Consider the following 18,291-nt stretch of genomic DNA (forward strand, 5'->3'; position numbering starts at 1 on the left):
AAATCTTTTTTTCACAAGGGTATCTATATATTGTAATTTCAAGAATTTTCTGGGTAATTATTCTTCTTCACTGTGATGGTTGTTGATCATGGTAATCAAGGAAAATGCAGTCTTACTCTTGGGTGTTTTGGTGTTGATAGCTATCTACATTAATTTTATAGTCAAATATTAGCAACTTACATTGTATTCTTTGCAAAAGCTTGACACACATCTAATGAGAGCTGATTTTTCTTGTTAAAAGCAGAATTGCAGATGTGGGAGACATAATGCAGCTATATCATCATCCATATTCCTTGAACAGCCAGAAAGTGGGGCTCGTGTTGGAGAAGAACATCGATTGCACATCATTTCATGTCAATCCTATCAGGGGCATGAATTTTGATTCCAGATTCTTCGAGAAGAACCCGTCTGCAAAGCTTCCCGTTTTCCAGAATGGTTCCCACGTCTTGTTTGACACCATTGAGATCATTCAGTACGTCACCTTACTTGAGTTTCTTGGGATTAACCGTCAAGTTATGATTGCATATTTGAAGGATTAGGCGATCAAACATGTTCGGAATACTGACATTGTACTTTGATGTAGCTGTTCAATGGCATCTTGAACAGAACTTGTTATGACATCTATGATCTCGTGTTTTGTTATCTCGTTATATTGTAAGAGTTCTACGTTTAATCGTCACTAACATATAGGTACATAGAAAGAATCGCAAAGGTCACTCGTACGGGAGAAGAATCCAGCCTTAGCAGTGGAGAAGTCGCTGAATGGGTATACAAGATACAGCGATGGAATCCAAAGCTCTTCACCCTTTCGCACACCCCACCTAAGTATTGTCTCAAGGTTACTACATTCCTTAGGCGTGTGAAACATCGCAAGGATGGCTGAATGCCCTAAACTGGCGAGTGCATATCAAAGACCCAGAAACCCTAAGACGAAGCGAGGAACATCTGGAGAAAATTCTTGATGAAGCAGACAAGAAACTGAGTCAAACGACGTATTTGCTGGGTGAGGAGTTCACCCTTGCAGATATCGTACTTGTCCCTCTTCTGAGTCGACTAGTGCTACTGAATCTGAAAAACAAATACGTTGCTACAAGAACACATCTCGCGAAGTACTGGAATCCGGTGAAGAAGAGACCCAGCTACATAAAAGTGATTGGGAAGTATTTTGATGGGTGGAGACGACATGTACTTTCTGCAGATCAAAAGTTTACTCAAAACAATATTAGAGAACTGCATCTATTTTTGCTACGATCTTGTTGCACTACGAAGAGAAAATGAAAAGACTTTTACTAACATCATTGTTCAAAACATGGCTACTTTTTTCTCATGGTGCTGTGTTTTCACAGCAGTGATGGATTCAAGCCATTTATGTCTTATGGTATGGATCTGAGAATGGTCCAACATGCTGGGTGAATCCGAGCAAGGTCAAACATGAAACGCTAACACATATGTTACCAGAATGGCCTACATATCTAACTCAGACACATTTTTGGACAAAAACGAGGAAAAGAGGGGAGAACGAAGGGTGCGTACCATCCTGAAGGTAAGACCTGAATTTCCTTATTGAAGTAAGGGTATGTTTTGTAGAACAGGGTACAGGTGCCACCGTTGCATATAACAGAAGATAAAGCTGAAGCAACAAAAGAATAATGCACCCTTGTCAGAATGCAGTAAAGAATTGTAATACATCAAAAAGGAGAACCAGATGGTTTTTCAACAGCTCCTATAATTAAGGCTGATTTTCCAAAACAAATACCAATGAATTTCACATAAAAAATCTTTCCTACAGTCCTCCTCTGAGTTTGCTACATCTACTCCTCAGAAACCACTTCTGGCAATGTTCCCAGCAGAACCCCGACTATTTCTCATTCGAACCCATGGTGGAAGCTTCGAATGAGTAAACTTTTGCTGCCTGAAAAAATTCCTTCCCAAGTTACAAGAACCTCCTTGCTGGAGATCTGGGCGGCCAATTGCAACTGAGACATGTGATGAATCTGAGCTGCATGTCTTTGTGTTTTGTTGGTAAGTTTGATAGGTCAAACAAGTATCACTAGATTGTCCAGCTGTTTCTGTAGGTGCACTTGATGATGCACATCTAGCAGATGTTGATCGGACAAGCGCAACAGGGGCACAAGGAGGCAGAGGTGGAAATGGATGGAATGGCACACCTGGAGCTGTAGTCCAACCATCAGTAACTTCTGCTTGTGGGACTTCAAACTGCTGCATGACAGAATAGGGAACTCCATAGGTGACGGGTATACGCGCATTGAACCTCAACTGTGGTTGACCCAATACAATATTAAGGGACCGCTGCTTCATTTGCATCTCGCTTTCTTGGTGATCAGGAGCAGTTGGAGGAGCATTGGATGGAATCATAGGGCCGTTGCAAGGTGTTCCAAACCCAGGAGGGATATCCTCATCGCCCTTATGCTTGTCATCACCTACCAAAGTGTTTCTACATCTTGATTGTGGGTGCTCCGCAGGCTCATCCCACCGACTCTTGCGCTTGCGCGTCTTTCGCTCACTGGTTCTGCAGCTAGTACCTGAAGCTGAGAGCTCAGGGGTCGAAGTCTCTGCTGTGCCAGAAGCAGTAAATGGACGTGTTTCAATAGAGTTTGTGGCTTCTGTTGGTTTTCTCCCTCTATCACTCCAATGATCATATGATGTCGATAAACCTCCATGGCTTGTAGACTGCTGATATTCAAACACCCCATTCTCTCTCTCCATGCAGCAGGTTTTCCGTAAGGATCTAGGAATCCACCTATCCCTGAAGTTACGTGCAATTTGATGGACCTGAGAAGTAATCAAGTAAAATATGATAAAGACTTACAGCAAACTAGGGACATTTGCCACTTAATAATGCATAGCAGAGATCACAGAAGACATAAATTTCTAACCATCCCATGGAATGCAACAACTTAGAAGGAAAAAAAGTATTGACATACAGATTGGCTGAGGGATAATTTAGCTTAAGGCATAAACCAATAACTGTCTGTGGTCGGTCTTATCGACATAAAAAGAGTCACTTTTAAAACCTTGCAGATTACTCCAAGCAAGGGCAACTGCTATAAGACCCCTAACTCCTAAGGGACGAACACTTGGTAGGGTGAGGGGAAGCAGTAATTCTGTACATGTGGATAGAACAAGTATCTGCTATAGTTTATTTAGTTGTATTTTTATTATATTATGTAGTAAGCACATCAGCTGTTTTCAACCAACAACTTTGAAGGCAAACAAATTGGTCACATTTATGTCTCATATAAACTGGTTATGGTAACAACAGTCCACGTCATTAATAACGGAATTGCAAGTCGCATAAATGATAGTGACAGATTTATACAAGTTACCTGTTTGTCAGCATGTTCTGTCAGAGACAATACTGAATCTTTAAAGCTGCAAAACACAGAATAAGATGCAATTCAGGAAAAATAAAATAGAAGACACTAAAAAATATCTTATGGGCAAAATATTCATTTAAATGAGACAATGCAATCAGAAAAGCGCCAACCAGTTTACAAGTACTACAATTACAAAAGCACAAAAAAAATAAAAAAACAGTGAATAGGTAAAGAACACAAGCACTTTGAGAGTTTATTCTTTTAATATTCCCTGAGTCGCAACCTCACCAAATGAAGGACATAAAAGGTTTTGACAACAGTTGCAAGTTTGACTATCACAAACAGTTTTTACAACCATCTTTAGTTGGGTATTTTTGTATGCAAATACTATACATCCTGTCATGCAAAATTATGGTTCTTAGAATTATTTATCTATTATTTGACTGATATGCATAGTTTTTGTTAGTGTATTGTACCATACTACCATCGTATGTCACTTTTCACCTAAGCTTTGAACAACAGCTTTTGTGAAGTTTGGGGTGCATAATGGTGGTAAGGAGAACCCACCTCAACATTTTAGTACATGAAACTATTTCTGGAATCTAGGAGAGACCTTTAAATGGGGCTGAGAATGAGAATCAATTAGCAGTATGGGTTGGACACTATTAGACATTACAGTGAAATTGCGGACCGCATAGCATTGAGCTTTGCCATAATAGTCATCAAATTAGCACATATACCACAGATACAATTAATTACACTATTAAAATAAGCATGCATAAAAATCATATTGGACACCAATATTTCCAAATCTAAGAATACATCCACCAATAGCAAAAACAGACTTCACCGTCATATTATTAAATTCATACACAAAGGTGTGCCTCTTAGATCCTAGGTGTGTGCCCTAATGAAGTGTTGCACAGGTTCTAGGGGTTAGTGGGCTGGAAAATTGTGTGCCTTGAACATCAGTCATGTGATCTTATATCATTCCATCCAAATCAAAAGACCCCAATAAATCTTGGTATAACATGAAAACATGAAAATGGTAGACAGTATTTTCTAATCACCTCTCGACTCCTGGACAAGCAGGACCTCCAGTTATGTGCTCCAATGTTAGAATCTCTCGTGTTGCTAGATACTCCAGTACCTACAGTAGAATGGTTTAACAGCCGTCAGCAACTATTTGATAAGTATATTAATATATAATACACAGAGTTTACACTAATCTAAAAAAGATACAACAGTAAATGCTTCATGTAACAGCATTCAGCAAGTTGCTATCAAGTTCACAAAAAATTTAATGCGTTGCTTGACTGATGTGAAGCTAACCATAAAGTACAGGACAAGAGAACATGTGTTAAGAATTTCTCAGTAGTTGTTTCCTTTGAATGCAGCACTTCTGAACTGCGGACAAGCAACCTACATATTCATTCACTCAATAAACATAGATGCCTCTGTCCTTAATGCAGGCCAACAAAAAATTATGTGGCTCTATGTTCTTATTATCTGCTTATTAGCCAGCTGATTGCATCCAATTAATTTTGTGCCACAATTTAGTATGTCCCTAGGTATATCATTGAGCTATCTCAGGCTTGGAAATGTGGATCTTAGGCATCAACCCAACAACCATTGAATGAGAATGGCATAGTTTAATCTGTAGCAGGGATCTTCAAGAATTTTTATGCATGGGAGATTTGAACGATTCCGAGTCACATTATTTACCTTCATATTTTGTCGGTTGACATTTCTTAAGGACTTGTTTAAGTTCTTTGGTATGGATAGGGAATAAATAAATCTGGATGGGTTTTGGGCGTGTAGGACCCACATATATACCATCCATAGCCAGACTTTTAACGATGGGGGGCCCAAATAACTACTCCTTTCCTTCGCAAAAAATAGTCTCATTTATAGACGACACGAGTTTTAATGAGAAAGTGGTAAAATAAGAGAGAGAATGTATAAAAATGTGGATAAAGTAAGAGAGATGAGAGAAAAAAAGGTAAAGTATGAGAGGAAAATTTTCTATTTTTATAAATGGAACTAAGTTTTGTGGACATTACAAAATGGCAAAATGAGACTTTTTTCGTGAATAGAGGAAGTATTATAATTTATTCAGTATGTTCAGTGTTTGGCAACTTGAACATAAGCTATAGAAAAAGTTGTGCGTGAGAAATAGATAATAAGAAAAATATGAATATATTTTTTAGGGCATAGCATTGATATTAATTTTACTAATATTATACTACAATATTATATATTTACATGTGTATAGAATTATTTTTATTCTTAAATTATAAATATCATTCTTTATGAATACAAATTTTAAATCGGTTATGCAAAATTACTAGAGAGAAAATCAATAAAAATAGTAATATGAGAAAATCAATAAATACTATAAATGAATATGATAATCAACCAGAATTACTACCCTAAACCCTAAATACTCCATAATTAATTCTACTAATATTAGAAAATCTGAAAAAACATATACGAATAGGGAATTTAAGTATCGGTTAGGAGAATGAATGCACCAACAGGAATCGAACTTGGTATCTCGCGGATGAGTGGCCCGTATTCACACCAATTGCGCTAACTACTGATGTGATTAATCATTAATGTCGCATACATATATTATATATAGTAAATATTCATATGGCTGGGGGGCCCAAGGGCCCCCCTGGCCCCACCGTGGCTCCGCCGCTGTCCATATCAGGTGTTCATTGTTCCATATATAGTTCTTTAAGTAATCAATTTCGAATATTATATAATTATTTTAAGGGGTTTAAAAATCCTTGTGACCAAAATACCCACACTGAGACATCTGATTTTGGGGAGAAACAAATTTGGGAGGGGTAAAATAGCCAATTCAGCTTCATTTCTGGGTGTGGACTTCAATGCAGCTCCATTTACCACCAAATGACTGAGAATTGATTTATGCACATAACATAGAGCAACAGTGCAGGCCTAGAATTCTAACCAATACACTCCACATTTGAGGCTTGGAACTTGAACACTAGTATTGGCCCAGATTTGAACACATATCTGGGTATAACATGGAACTTGAACAAGTCCTAATTCTCTCTAGCAGTTGTATATGACAAGAACTTAAAATTCTAATTTCCAGGGCTGATTTCTCTAATAATATGTCAAGCAACTATTAGTACTGCTACCATTTTCCGTCGTACACATGCTTTGATTGATTTACATAAGTGACACGTTCAAGCATCGCATTACCATATCAATATTTTTAGAGTTTTTATGATTATATGGATGCCTAGTTCCCTCCTCTTCGGCAAACATCTTGCCTCAACTAATAAGCCTATTGACCCTTAGTCCTGTGTAACTTGAAGATTCATATCAGCTCATAAAAATGTGTTTGATGCTGAAATCACTTTTCCCAATCCACCTCTCTATTGTTTCTTTTCATTTTTTTTCTTCCATCTTCTTTTTTCAGCATTGTCCATAGAATCCATTTGCACTTCAAATTCATTTGCAATTGCTAAGGTTGTGCCAATATTCATTGAAGTTTCCGGCATAAATGTCCCTATACAAGGGAAAGTTGGAAACACCACAACCAAATTCGCAATGCTTTAGGCAATTAACAAGATCTACCCAAATAAATGACATGTAACTCAATACGGCCATGATATGTTGATTAAATAGTATAGATATCGCTCATGTCTAAGGATTTGCTCATAATGTGCTAAATTATGCACAATGCATCAAAATATTTGTTCATCAATCTGGTAAAGTAAAATTATCTGAACCAGGAATTTTTACCTTAAGAAGCTTGCGCAAGATTGGAGTTTTGATGAACTCTTTCCTGTACCGCTTCAAAATGTTGTGCAACATATGCAAACCTAAAACCAGAATAGCTCACTCTCAGAAACTAATTACTACTCCACTTTCAGAAAGATTTAAATATATATTTCTTCTGGTAAATAAATAAAATAACTACCATTTTTATCTATAATATCAACCAGAACTGTCCGAGATTTTGTCTTCAAGAGTGCATCCAAAATCATTGAAAGATCTCTGTTGCTGCAAGACAGAAAGAGGAATTAAAGCATCTCTAAACTAAACCGATGTCATGCACTCAAGAAGTTATCTTTCACCTACAAATGGCGACATGTGTGGTTACAAAAAAATTAGCATGCATTAGTATTTTCTGAGTACCTCTGAATAGCTTCACCATGGCCATTGTTCCCAGTTGCAGCAGTTAGAAAAAGAAGTTTCAAGTAACCTCTTGATGAATCCTATCAAATCATAATACTTAGGAAACAGAAAACAACCATCTATAGGCACATTAAAGAGACTCATGTACATAAATTTAGTACTCCCTCCGTCTCTTAAAAATATGAACTTTTGAAACAGCACGGGTTTTAATGCAAAATTGATAAAGTAAGAAAGAGAAAGAGAAAAGGTAGTGAAATTAGTGTTAATGGATTATGGAGTCCACATAAATTAGTTGTATGAGTTGTAAATAAATTGATGTGCAAGGGTAATATGTGGTTCAAACATTTCCTATAATGGAAAGTTATATTTATAAGAGACGGACCAAAAGGAAAGAGTTTCTACTTTTAAGAAATGGACGGAGTATTAAAAAACAATGCGACATATTTTGAGTCTTGACAAATCAGCACTGGACAATTTTTTCTAGCAAAATCTATGAAAAGAAAGAACTGGCTAGATCTTGTCACTTGAATTGAGAAGATGGTACCAGATCCCCAAAAAATAAGACAGCAAAAATTACGAGAAGAAGCTTACTTTTCGCTTGCTTATTCCTCCTTCAGGGTCAAGTAGTTCGTTCAGTTTTCCTTCTACTGCAAGCAGTTAAATAACATGTTAAATCAAATAACCAGGAATGATAGCTTAGAAATCATTGGCTACTACATCTCTGAATACCTGCTTCAAGATGATGGCTTAAAGAAACTTTTGACAATTTTTTGGATTTCTGCAGTTCTGCACTTAACCTATTCACATCCGGAGATAGTTTGTCCTTCAAAGCATTCAATTTAGGTTTCCCTTTCTTAATTAATGTGAACAAGCGTTTAGTCTTGGTGAGACACTTGGACTTTGCTAGTTCATCCCTGCCTTCCACAGTAGGATACTTTAAATTCCTATTTCCCTCAACTTTATCGGACAATGATTTGCTATGAGGTACACTAATCGCTGTTTTGTGAGTAGAAGACATGGACTTGTTCACAATACCATCCAATTCTGAGTTAATATCCTTGATTTGGGAAGACTCTCGCATCTGGGATGCTATGCCTTCACATTCAACCTTACAACCTACCGGTGTATATCGTTTCAAGAACTCGCCCATAGTTTTATTGTTATTCAACTTCTCCACAACATTAGCAGCAAAATTGTTACCAATAGAATCGTACACACCAATCCCATCGTCAACCCTGATTTCTGCCTGTGCAGGGTCAACACCTTCATCTATTTGAGGTGAAGTTTCAGAAGTGTGTGATGTTATTAAGCTCTCACCAACAGTACCGATACATTTCTCCATACTATAGATGTTTTCAGGTGGTTCATTAGCAATTTCATCTTTCGAGTTGTTTAATACTATTTCATTCCAATCTTCACTCATATCTCCTTCACAAGTCATTACTGGTTCTGCGTATTCATCATCTGAATCATCCTGAGCAATTACTTCTGAGTTCGTTAGATCACCACCAATATAGCCCCGACAATTAGCTGAGCCACATTCACATTTTTTGGCAGCAGCCCCAAAAACACGTACAAAGTTGTAATCGAATGTAACCTCTTCCCCCTGTCAAGCATAAGTCCAAGAAAGCTTGTTAACTATCGTCCGACAGAAAATTTATCTGAATCAGAATATGAATAGTGAAAGAGCCGGGAAGCAAGCCAAAAGGCAGCAGCAATACCATGTATCACCTCCCCCCCCCCCCCCCTCCCGGGAACACTTCCCCAGAAAAAAAGGGTAGTTACCTTCTTTATATCTCTCAGAGTAAACAATCCAATGCAAACCTCCCCATTCACCATCCACTGCCAAGCAAAGTCTTCAGTTAATAGTGACAACCCAAATCAAAATTTATTTTTTAAAGCTGCAGATCATGACATAAATAAAAGTCCATAAAAGTGTACTTATTAGTTAGGTGAATAAATAAGGAAATTTCATATTTTGACTTATAAGAAATACTATATCAATGACAAAGTTTTCCAGACAAAAAGCGTTCAGGTACTTTTGCATTTAATCAGATGCGTCGAACGTGGTCTGATCCGGAATCAGGAGAGGTTTTTACTTGAGATAAGAGTAGGCTAAAAATCCACCAACTAGTTAACCAAGATCATATATTTATACCAGGAGACAAGTTTTTTTCTGAGAAAATAGTTGGCTAAGAGCCAACAACCAGTTCACCAAGATCTTTCGAGATAATACAGAGATGTGAACCAACAAAATGCTGACAATGAAAGCGCGATTGCACTTCATCAACCAAGGAGGCAGCTGATGGGTTCTGTGAGCTACAGAATGGGGTGAAAAAAAAAGAGCAAAAAAAGAGAAAGACAGCTCCAACAGAGCATAGATTAGCCATGCCTGACAAACCATACTAGAAAGATAATAACTGATCAAAATGTGAAAATAAAACACATAAATGAGACGACAACACAAGACAAATGCAACAATTTCTTGTGTGAAAATACAGGGTGTTAAACAAAAATTACGTGAAAGCTGCAAAAATCAGTAATAAAAAGTAACAGATTCACAAACTACATTAAAGAGCACACTATGTGAGAGGTTCCCTGACAGTAATACCTTTTCAGTGCGACAGTTAGGGTCACAGCTGTGATTTATAAACCGGCCCAGATTCCCTTTAGCAGATGCATCGATCACCTGGAATAGAAGCCGGAATATATTGAGGATATGAATTCCATATATTTAGTACCATGATATCATTTACAGAAATTGGACATAAAAAATGAATATACAAAGACAAGGATTATGTGATATCGATGAACTTGAGAGACGTGAGATAACAGTGTTTTTTCTTACCACATTTTGTGAAAGAAGTTCATAACATCCAAGCACACTAAAGTATTTTGAGATTGCAGGATATAATATTAAGGTACTTGAGCTGTACTGCTACAGTATAAAATTTTTGCAAATACAAACCACAATACTAGAGATCTCAATTTCTTGTACCCAGGGTTGAAAAATGAAGTAATAAAATATCAAATTCCTTTATCCAGTTATTTGAACCAAGTCACCAACTATGAAAATTCAAGAATTCTGATGCATGGAAAGTATAATCACTACAATGATGTTGAAATGATTTATTCAGTATACTTCAAGATAATTGCTAGACCAAACGATGTAAAAACACACACATAAAATCATATGATGCCTTGGAAAAGGACAGAGAAGACGAACACCACCAAATGTTGAAGATCTTATTAATTTTCATTAATTGTTTAATGTCAGAACATCATTTGATTTCCAGCAAGTGTCAATTTTTTCAATAAAAAAAAAAAGAATCTCCAAGTAAGACTGCAACAATGCAACAAGTTACCTCTCCAATCTCCAGAAATGTCATGAGAACAAGACACTTGGGATCACATACTGAAGCAAAAATACAACAGTGATTGGAACTAGCTAAGTTATCCTAAGATCAACAGGTTGGAAAACAAAAGATAGAAAGTCTGAGAAAATTATGATGAGATTTGACCCTGTGCTAAGGCATATTTAATGATACAGAAACAGTCACCTACTTTATGCATGTAGCAAAGAGATTACCACGAACCTCACTCCCATTCAATGTCATAAAATAGAAATGTTTATGACCGCTCATGCCATACTCTCTTTGTCTTGCTTCATACGCATGCACATCAAGTACCTGCAACATCAAATATCCAAATATATTACAGTATTAAGACCAAGATCATTTTTCAGAGCAGTCTAATCCCAAAATGGAACTTCCGAATTACAGCTTAAAAATATAGATTGCGACGAATAAACAGCACACAAAGCCATATAAGGTGCATCGTGCAAGATACAATCTGTACATAAACCATCAATAAGAGAGTCACATCAATTGAGCTGTTGAAGGAATTAATGGGATCAATGGAATAAGAGAAGCTCTATGGAAATATAAAGAAGAAAAACCACACACAGCTGTGGATATTGATTTAAGATATAAAGATAAACCATTTTGGCATAGCACCTTTATTACTGATAATTATTGCCTACTTTTTCAGCCTACCAAGACCAATATAATTAGTTCACGTGAAGCTCCTAAATATTAGAAGGGTTAAATCATAAAAGTTAATATAATGCATAACCTCTCCAACATATTCTATCAGGAACTGCCCCTGGGGCATGTCTTCAAGTGCCTGAAGACCATAGCCTTTCTTTCCGCACCTGAACCACTTCAGTTTAGAATATTTGCGCCTTTGAAACTGAAATGAAATATGCATTAGAATATAACTATTGGCGTGGAAATGAGAACTGCATATAAGTTAAAACAGAGAACTTTCTGCACCTGTTGATTTGAACAAAGTTCACCACATGGACAAGTTCCCTGGACACACTCAATATTAAGCATCCGGTTCAAACATTTATCTCCACAACCCATTCTTCCATCTGATGGAGTTTTACAGTGGCAAACCATTACCTGTTATACACAAAAAAAAGACAAACATATTTTCAAGTGGCATGCGTTCATGCAGAATACGAACCATGAGAGGCACAGAACGACAATTGCAGCACTGAATGGGCCAAAAGCGAGGTGCATGGCATCTAGGTAATGCATCTTTAATAATTCACATTTAGGGTATTATCATTATGACATGTCTAGCATCTTCAGCAGGTTTTAAATAAAAATACAACTATACTAATTGGTCAATTTCATATGTTAGGACCACTCAATGCCCTATAACATACTAATAGGAATTTAAAAAGAAAGATGCAAAATATGATACTTTAGGATCACAAGATTTTGTGGCATCACTCTTTATAGCCCTCAAAAGACTCATTTCTTACACTTCAAACAGAACATCTACTCAAGTTGCAAAGAACTAGAAAAGGAGCCTAGCTTTAAATTAAAACAGATAGACAGACCCAAAGCATATAAAGTTACAATATCATTAGAAATCCTTCAAGCATTCAAAAGAGGCCATGACTTATTATTGTATCTAAACAAACAAAGGGGTGGGAGAAAAACCATGTGAATTAGTTTTATTTTTAATGTAACTATCAAACAACTCTGAAGCTAATCTTCTTAGGGGCTTAAAAAACTCTTTTTCTTAACGGATCCTCTTGGGAAAATAGCAGCTAAGTAAGTGACCTTATAAAGAAACACACTGAGAACCCAATGACTGCTCAAGTACAAAAAAGAGCAAAAACCAGTTAGTGAAAATTTTAAGACTAGAGCAGCCATTCATGTCCATATCCCAGATTTGGGGCTGTTGGCTGGCTAAAATCAAAAATATTTATTCATCCATTAGCAACACCTTTATGAGTTAAACAATAGCACATATCCAACATTTAGTACACTTCAGTAAAGATTTCAAATAAATAATACAAATCTTTATGCAGACAACTGGGCATAATAGTAAAAGAGAGGGGCTGTTTACCTCATCAATGGTTTGAGTTTTGCGGCTTCGATGCAAAAACGTGTTTGACTTAATAAGTGTCCACGATGACTGCAGAGCAACTGTTTAATAAACAAAACCAACTCAACATTCAGTCAAAGAGAGAGGGGCATACTGTCTAATAGAGAACCCAATTTTCAAGGGACACATAGGCACAACTGTGACAGTATTATAGAAACAACAAACCCTTTGGTCTGTCTTGATTAAGCTTCCGAAAAGTTCCAGAAGCATCTTCGTCACAAGAGCGATCAGATATTTCCAGTTCTTCATTAATGTCTGAATTTGACTTCTCTTGAGGAATTGAGCAGTCAGCATAGGCTTTATCAGTGTTATCTTGGCAAGTCCTTAACAAATGTATATAACACACCCATCAATCACTCTTCTAGAAAGTATGAACGCATCAACATCCTTATCAATAAGTAAACAGTATATCCCAAATCCAATCATGCTCAATCTGTGCTTCAACTCATGTATGATGTTAAGCAACAGTATGTATCTCATACTTTTCCCTAAACACATACGTTTTTTGTTAACTTCATTAGTTAATATTTTTTAACTATTGAGAAATGGTTATATGTCAAAAACTTAGTTTAGGGTTCCCCAAATACGGGCCAGGCAGCTCATGGCAGGTCTTTGGCCCCTTGTTCAATAACCTTAATTGAGCTCTAGATGGAAATATGATAAACACGTATTAAAGATTTTCTATGAGTATGATATGAAAAGGAAAGTTTAGCTTTGTTTCGTTTCTGGAAAATACAAATCATGCACATCTAACTTTCCAAAATTAAAATATGAATCAAAGAAAGCATGGGCACCTTTAATGAAGTGTCAAGATGCCAAAACTGCTGAAAATTGGATTCGGCATACACAAAATAATAATTGCACAAACAAGGATAACCCAAAAAATAAGGAACCAAAAGGAAAGACCACCGAAAAAAGAACATTTGTAAACCCTTTATGGTATAGTGTATGTATATAACATTCTAGCAAGAAATTGTGATTTAGGAAGAAAAATCTGCTAGTAAATTATATAACTTGAATCTTGATAATAATCAAGAATGTGTCTCTTGGCATTTAATTTCAGGTGGAACACAATCACACAGAACACAATACACTAGCAACTCTATTGCCAGATACTTATAAACATTAGGTGAGCAGTTTATATATTTCTAATAAACAAGGCTGTTATAATATATATTTAAGTCAAAGAAAGATATACCCTGCACCTAGTTCCAAAAAAATCATGCACAGGTTAACAGAAAGTGGTGCACTAGACCAAGCAAAATATAGATATACATAACCTGTAGAGAAACAGACACAGTCTATTTATGTAAATCTTCCTATAAACTATTAAGCACTTAAATAAGGAATCAAATATCTCTCTATTAGTCTACTTTATTGTGAATTGCAATGTCTAATTGTTAAATGATCATTAATACGGTCATATAGGCAGCGTACACCTGCAATATTTTGAGTACCTACCATCCACAGTTAGTTTCTTCAATTTGATCAGCAAGAGCCGCTTGTATCCGCCGCCATTTTTGGCACTTATCACAAAGTACCCATGCATTCCTAGGTGGGTCATATTTCTCTCTCACTTCATCGATTGAAGATTTCCCTGTGTTAATTGGTCCAGTTACTCCATTGCTAAATGCTCCAGTTCCTCCAACATCATATGGTGCTTCATTTTCTGTAATGTTAATAAGGATATGAAATAAGTAAATTTACAATCTCCAGCTCTAAATAAGTAAAATATGAGCAAGGGCCTGAAGGCAAGACTTTATGTAGCTACAGCTATTAGGTCTTGGCCATTCTCCATATTCTGGATGGCAGTGGGACTTCTGAACATATATCTATATATATACAATCACCAATAGGTACTTACTATCTAAACTGTTTTTATTTCCCTTCTTTTTAGATGCTGCTTCTTTCTCATTGGGAAAATTTCTAGACCTGCCCTTGCTCCTTCCCTTAGCAGTAGCACTAGAGCATTTGTGAAATTTTGCACCATTGCTGCAAGGTATCAACGTGTCACAGACTGGTGAGTTTGAGCAAGGCTTTGTGTCTTCACCATTTAAATATGGTTCAGCTCGTGATGGGCTCAAACAAGAAACATCTTTAAAAGAAACGTGTTCTTCTGTAGAATTATTTCTGGTACCCACACTACTTAGTTTGCTACCCAAAACACAACTGTCAGCCTGATGGTGCTTGACCTTTTTCTTTCCTTTCTTGGAGTGCTTAGGTAATAAAATCAAATTGGATATGTCCAATGAAGAGGAATGTGCCTTGGACAAAATTGAACAATCTTGTACATCTAGTACACTTTTTTCACAAAGAGAAACATCAGGAATAGAATTTATAACTTCTGAATCAGGCGAGGTTCCAACATCAGAACACTGTATTTCAGTCAATGTTCGAGAGTTATCAGCCTCCTCCAGACTTCTGATCTCATGGAAGTTACTTGAAGTATCAAGGGATTGGTTATACAAAGTACCTTTGACCTTAAGATTTGTGTTTAAAGCAGAACCATCAGATGACATGACCTTCTTTAAATCCCTTTCACATGGTGCTGAAAAGTCTCTTGGGACTTCCTCTCCCAACTTGTTGTTTGTATCAACCAGTCCAGAAATGTCTTTTTCTGGTGCACTAAAACTTTCAGTAACATTACCAGGGGTACACAATTTATTTCCAATCTTAACTTTTAATGAAATATGACCAGTGGCAACCAAACTTTTCTGTATTGATTTTTTACCTATCTGATCTCTCGTACCCTTTCTTTTTCCTTTCCTGCCTTTCTCACGTCTTAGTTTTCGCTCATTACCTAAACTTTTCTCAAACACACTGCTTTGATCGATATCTGGTAGTAAGATACTACCCAGATCTCCCCAAACAGAAGATCGAGCTCGGTTGGTAGATAAACTTCTACTTCTTCTTGTTACTGGCAAGGAACTTAGATCAAATTCGGAGCTTTTGTTAACTGCTCTTCTACATTTAGATGAACTTAGGGACTCGTTAATCTGACCTGATTTAGTATTGCGTGCACTCCGTCTACGAGAAGATGTATATACAATTAAGGAATGACTCGGTGTGCAGGTTTTGTCAGTACCAACCAAAGCCTTATTCGCTTCACCATCTCCTTGTACAGATGGCTCAGGAACAACAGCTAAGTCCGAAGAACCAAGGCCAGTAGTATCATTTCCATCGGATGGGCATTGTATAGACGGGTAAGCTTGACCAACTAAATCTACAGTATCAGCATTGGTGCCCGGTGGTGCTACACAGTCCTTTTGCTCGAGAGACTCATGAGCACAGAAGGAATCAAAAGCTGAAAGAAGATCAGAACCTGAAACTTCTGATTCAACCATGCTCAAAGACGGTATATCAGCCGCCACAAAAGAGGACTCATAAGGTCGTGGAGAAACAGACAATTTGCCAATGTCCAGATCAAAATCAATCATGAACGCATCATCCTTGATCCCAATCCCATACATATCTTCTCCCAATGTCATCTCTGTAAACATGCTATTTTGTTCATGGAGATTCATCAAATGTGAATGAAAATATCACAAGCAAAACATCGCCCTGAAAATGAACGAGAAATATTTTTTAACAATAGAGTTATAAGCTACCATGGAAAAGCAAGTCTAAACAAACATCTTAAGTTTCTGCAATAGTATCATAGTCTTCTAATGCTAGCAGGGAAAGGAAAACATCTTATGATCAATGTAAATAATTCAAATTCTCAATTATTGCGTTACTAGTCAACAACAAAAAACCACAATCTAATTCATGAAGCTAAATAATAGACAAAATAGGAATAATTAAGTTTCTGAACTTGCGGATTTGTTTGCGGAGCAGATGAGGAAATCCAAAATGGGGGTGGAGTGGAGGGGGAGCTGGCGGCGACGATGGCGGCGTTGCTGCTGATGGAGAAGGCGGATGCGCACAAATGGTCGGAGGCTGAATTGGAGGCCGGTGGCGGTGGTTAGACCGCCGGAGAAGCGAGGAATGCGAGAGGAGGAGCGGCGCTGTTCACCGTGAGAGAGCGAAAGAGGGAGGAGAGAGAGAGCGTTTGGGTCAAAGAATTTTTTTGTATAAAATTGGGCCCAAATATTAGGCCTCGAGTCATATAGGAGTAGAAATTAGCGTGGAATTAAATTAAGATCACTGTCTTAGTTAAATAACGAATGTGTTTATTAAATTAAAAAAGGTTTACTACCTAAACCATTGCGTTTCCAAATTCCGATTAATTGAAATTTGTGCTTCTATACATTAACTAGATTTCAGGTTATGAATAAAATTTTTAATTGCCTTTATTTATTGGAATTTTAGGTCGTGCTCGTGAAGTGTGAATTGATGGACCTGTTTGATTTCTATCGTTGCACCGACTAATAAAATTTTGGCGGTGATTTGACACACCCTCTTGAAGAAGCATTATAGTTTTCGCCGGCCATGATGTGCTAATTAGAGAGTGCAAATTAGTATATGCGACAATTCGAATTTAATAAAAGTATCTTTAATATAGAGTATAATTATACCGTAATTTTATTTAAATGTTTGGTACAATAAGTCGCAAATAAGGATAAAAATTAGGCTAGAAAAATTGATGGATAGAAATGTATTTTTCCTAAAACTAACTTGGTAGACCAGATTTGTAACTTAGGAAAATGATATAGTTATATTGTTGGTTGAAACATAGGCTTTTGAGTAGGTTTTGTACGGACTGGATACAAAATACGGACCACATAGATTTATAATATAGCTACGAAACACACAGCTAAACCCTGATAACTCTCATTATCTAGCTGCAACATAGCCACCAAGCGGATTCGTATGTATTTTCAAACTACCGTTAGTTAAACACATGGCACCAATTTTCTATCCTAACGTAATTAATTTTATATGTGTGTAACTACTTTTAACATATTAAGAACAAGTATCTTAAGAACAATAAAATATAATTCGAACCATTGACTAAAATTACATAGACTAACCATAAAATTCTTTATTGTATCTTACAAACACATTCCAAACAACGAATAAAATTTAGCTACATATTATCGTAAAGAAGACTATAATTAGCAAAAATACGATCACGAGTGTTTGGGCATTATGTCATGAGTTGTGGAGAGGCTAAGACATGACAATGAGCTTAGTTGTAGCTATATCACTATTCAAGTTGTAATTGGCTTATCTAGATGGTATCGTAATGCTCTTCTAATATCATTGATATCTATATCTATAGAGCTTCGTTTGAGTACCTTGCACGCCTCGATTAGGGTCTGGTGGAGAGAATTATGGTCATTTTATGAAAACCACACAGTAAAGA

General features: G+C 36.7%; 2 protein-coding genes across 3 annotated transcripts; one reads left to right on the top strand and one right to left on the bottom strand.

Moving 5' to 3' along the window:
• The first annotated feature begins 266 nt into the window (after positions 1-266).
• LOC125206581 (glutathione S-transferase TCHQD) lies at positions 267-1,413 on the top strand. The gene is given in 5 exon segments (XM_089061543.1): positions 267-472; positions 673-862; positions 864-907; positions 909-1,205; positions 1,347-1,413. Coding segments are annotated over 5 exon segments (804 nt in total).
• A 218-nt stretch (positions 1,414-1,631) lies between these two features.
• LOC125206582 (histone-lysine N-methyltransferase ASHH2) lies at positions 1,632-17,059 on the bottom strand. Of its 2 annotated transcripts, none has more exons than XM_089060389.1 (18): positions 16,802-17,059; positions 14,848-16,544; positions 14,445-14,652; positions 13,149-13,306; positions 12,945-13,024; positions 11,852-11,983; positions 11,652-11,768; positions 11,114-11,206; positions 10,129-10,206; positions 9,303-9,359; positions 8,247-9,123; positions 8,109-8,164; positions 7,518-7,597; positions 7,300-7,382; positions 7,122-7,201; positions 4,409-4,488; positions 3,348-3,393; positions 1,632-2,793 (listed from the first exon to the last, which is right to left on the bottom strand). In XM_089060389.1, the coding sequence occupies exons 2-18, from the start codon at positions 16,505-16,507 to the stop codon at positions 1,819-1,821; spliced, it is 4,860 nt and encodes a 1,619-aa protein (XP_088916515.1). In that variant the 5' UTR covers positions 16,508-16,544; positions 16,802-17,059; the 3' UTR covers positions 1,632-1,818. The 2 variants fall into 2 exon arrangements, with proteins under 2 accessions (XP_088916515.1, XP_088916516.1); XM_089060390.1 differs by having other exon boundaries at positions 16,798-17,059.
• Positions 17,060-18,291: the final 1,232 nt, after the last annotated feature.

The sequence above is a fragment of the Salvia hispanica genome, chromosome 6 (genome assembly GCF_029641045.1).
Source record: "Salvia hispanica isolate PSC_SH4W2 chromosome 6, Shi_PSC_v1, whole genome shotgun sequence".
In the NCBI taxonomy this organism is placed as follows: domain Eukaryota; kingdom Viridiplantae; phylum Streptophyta; class Magnoliopsida; order Lamiales; family Lamiaceae; genus Salvia; species Salvia hispanica.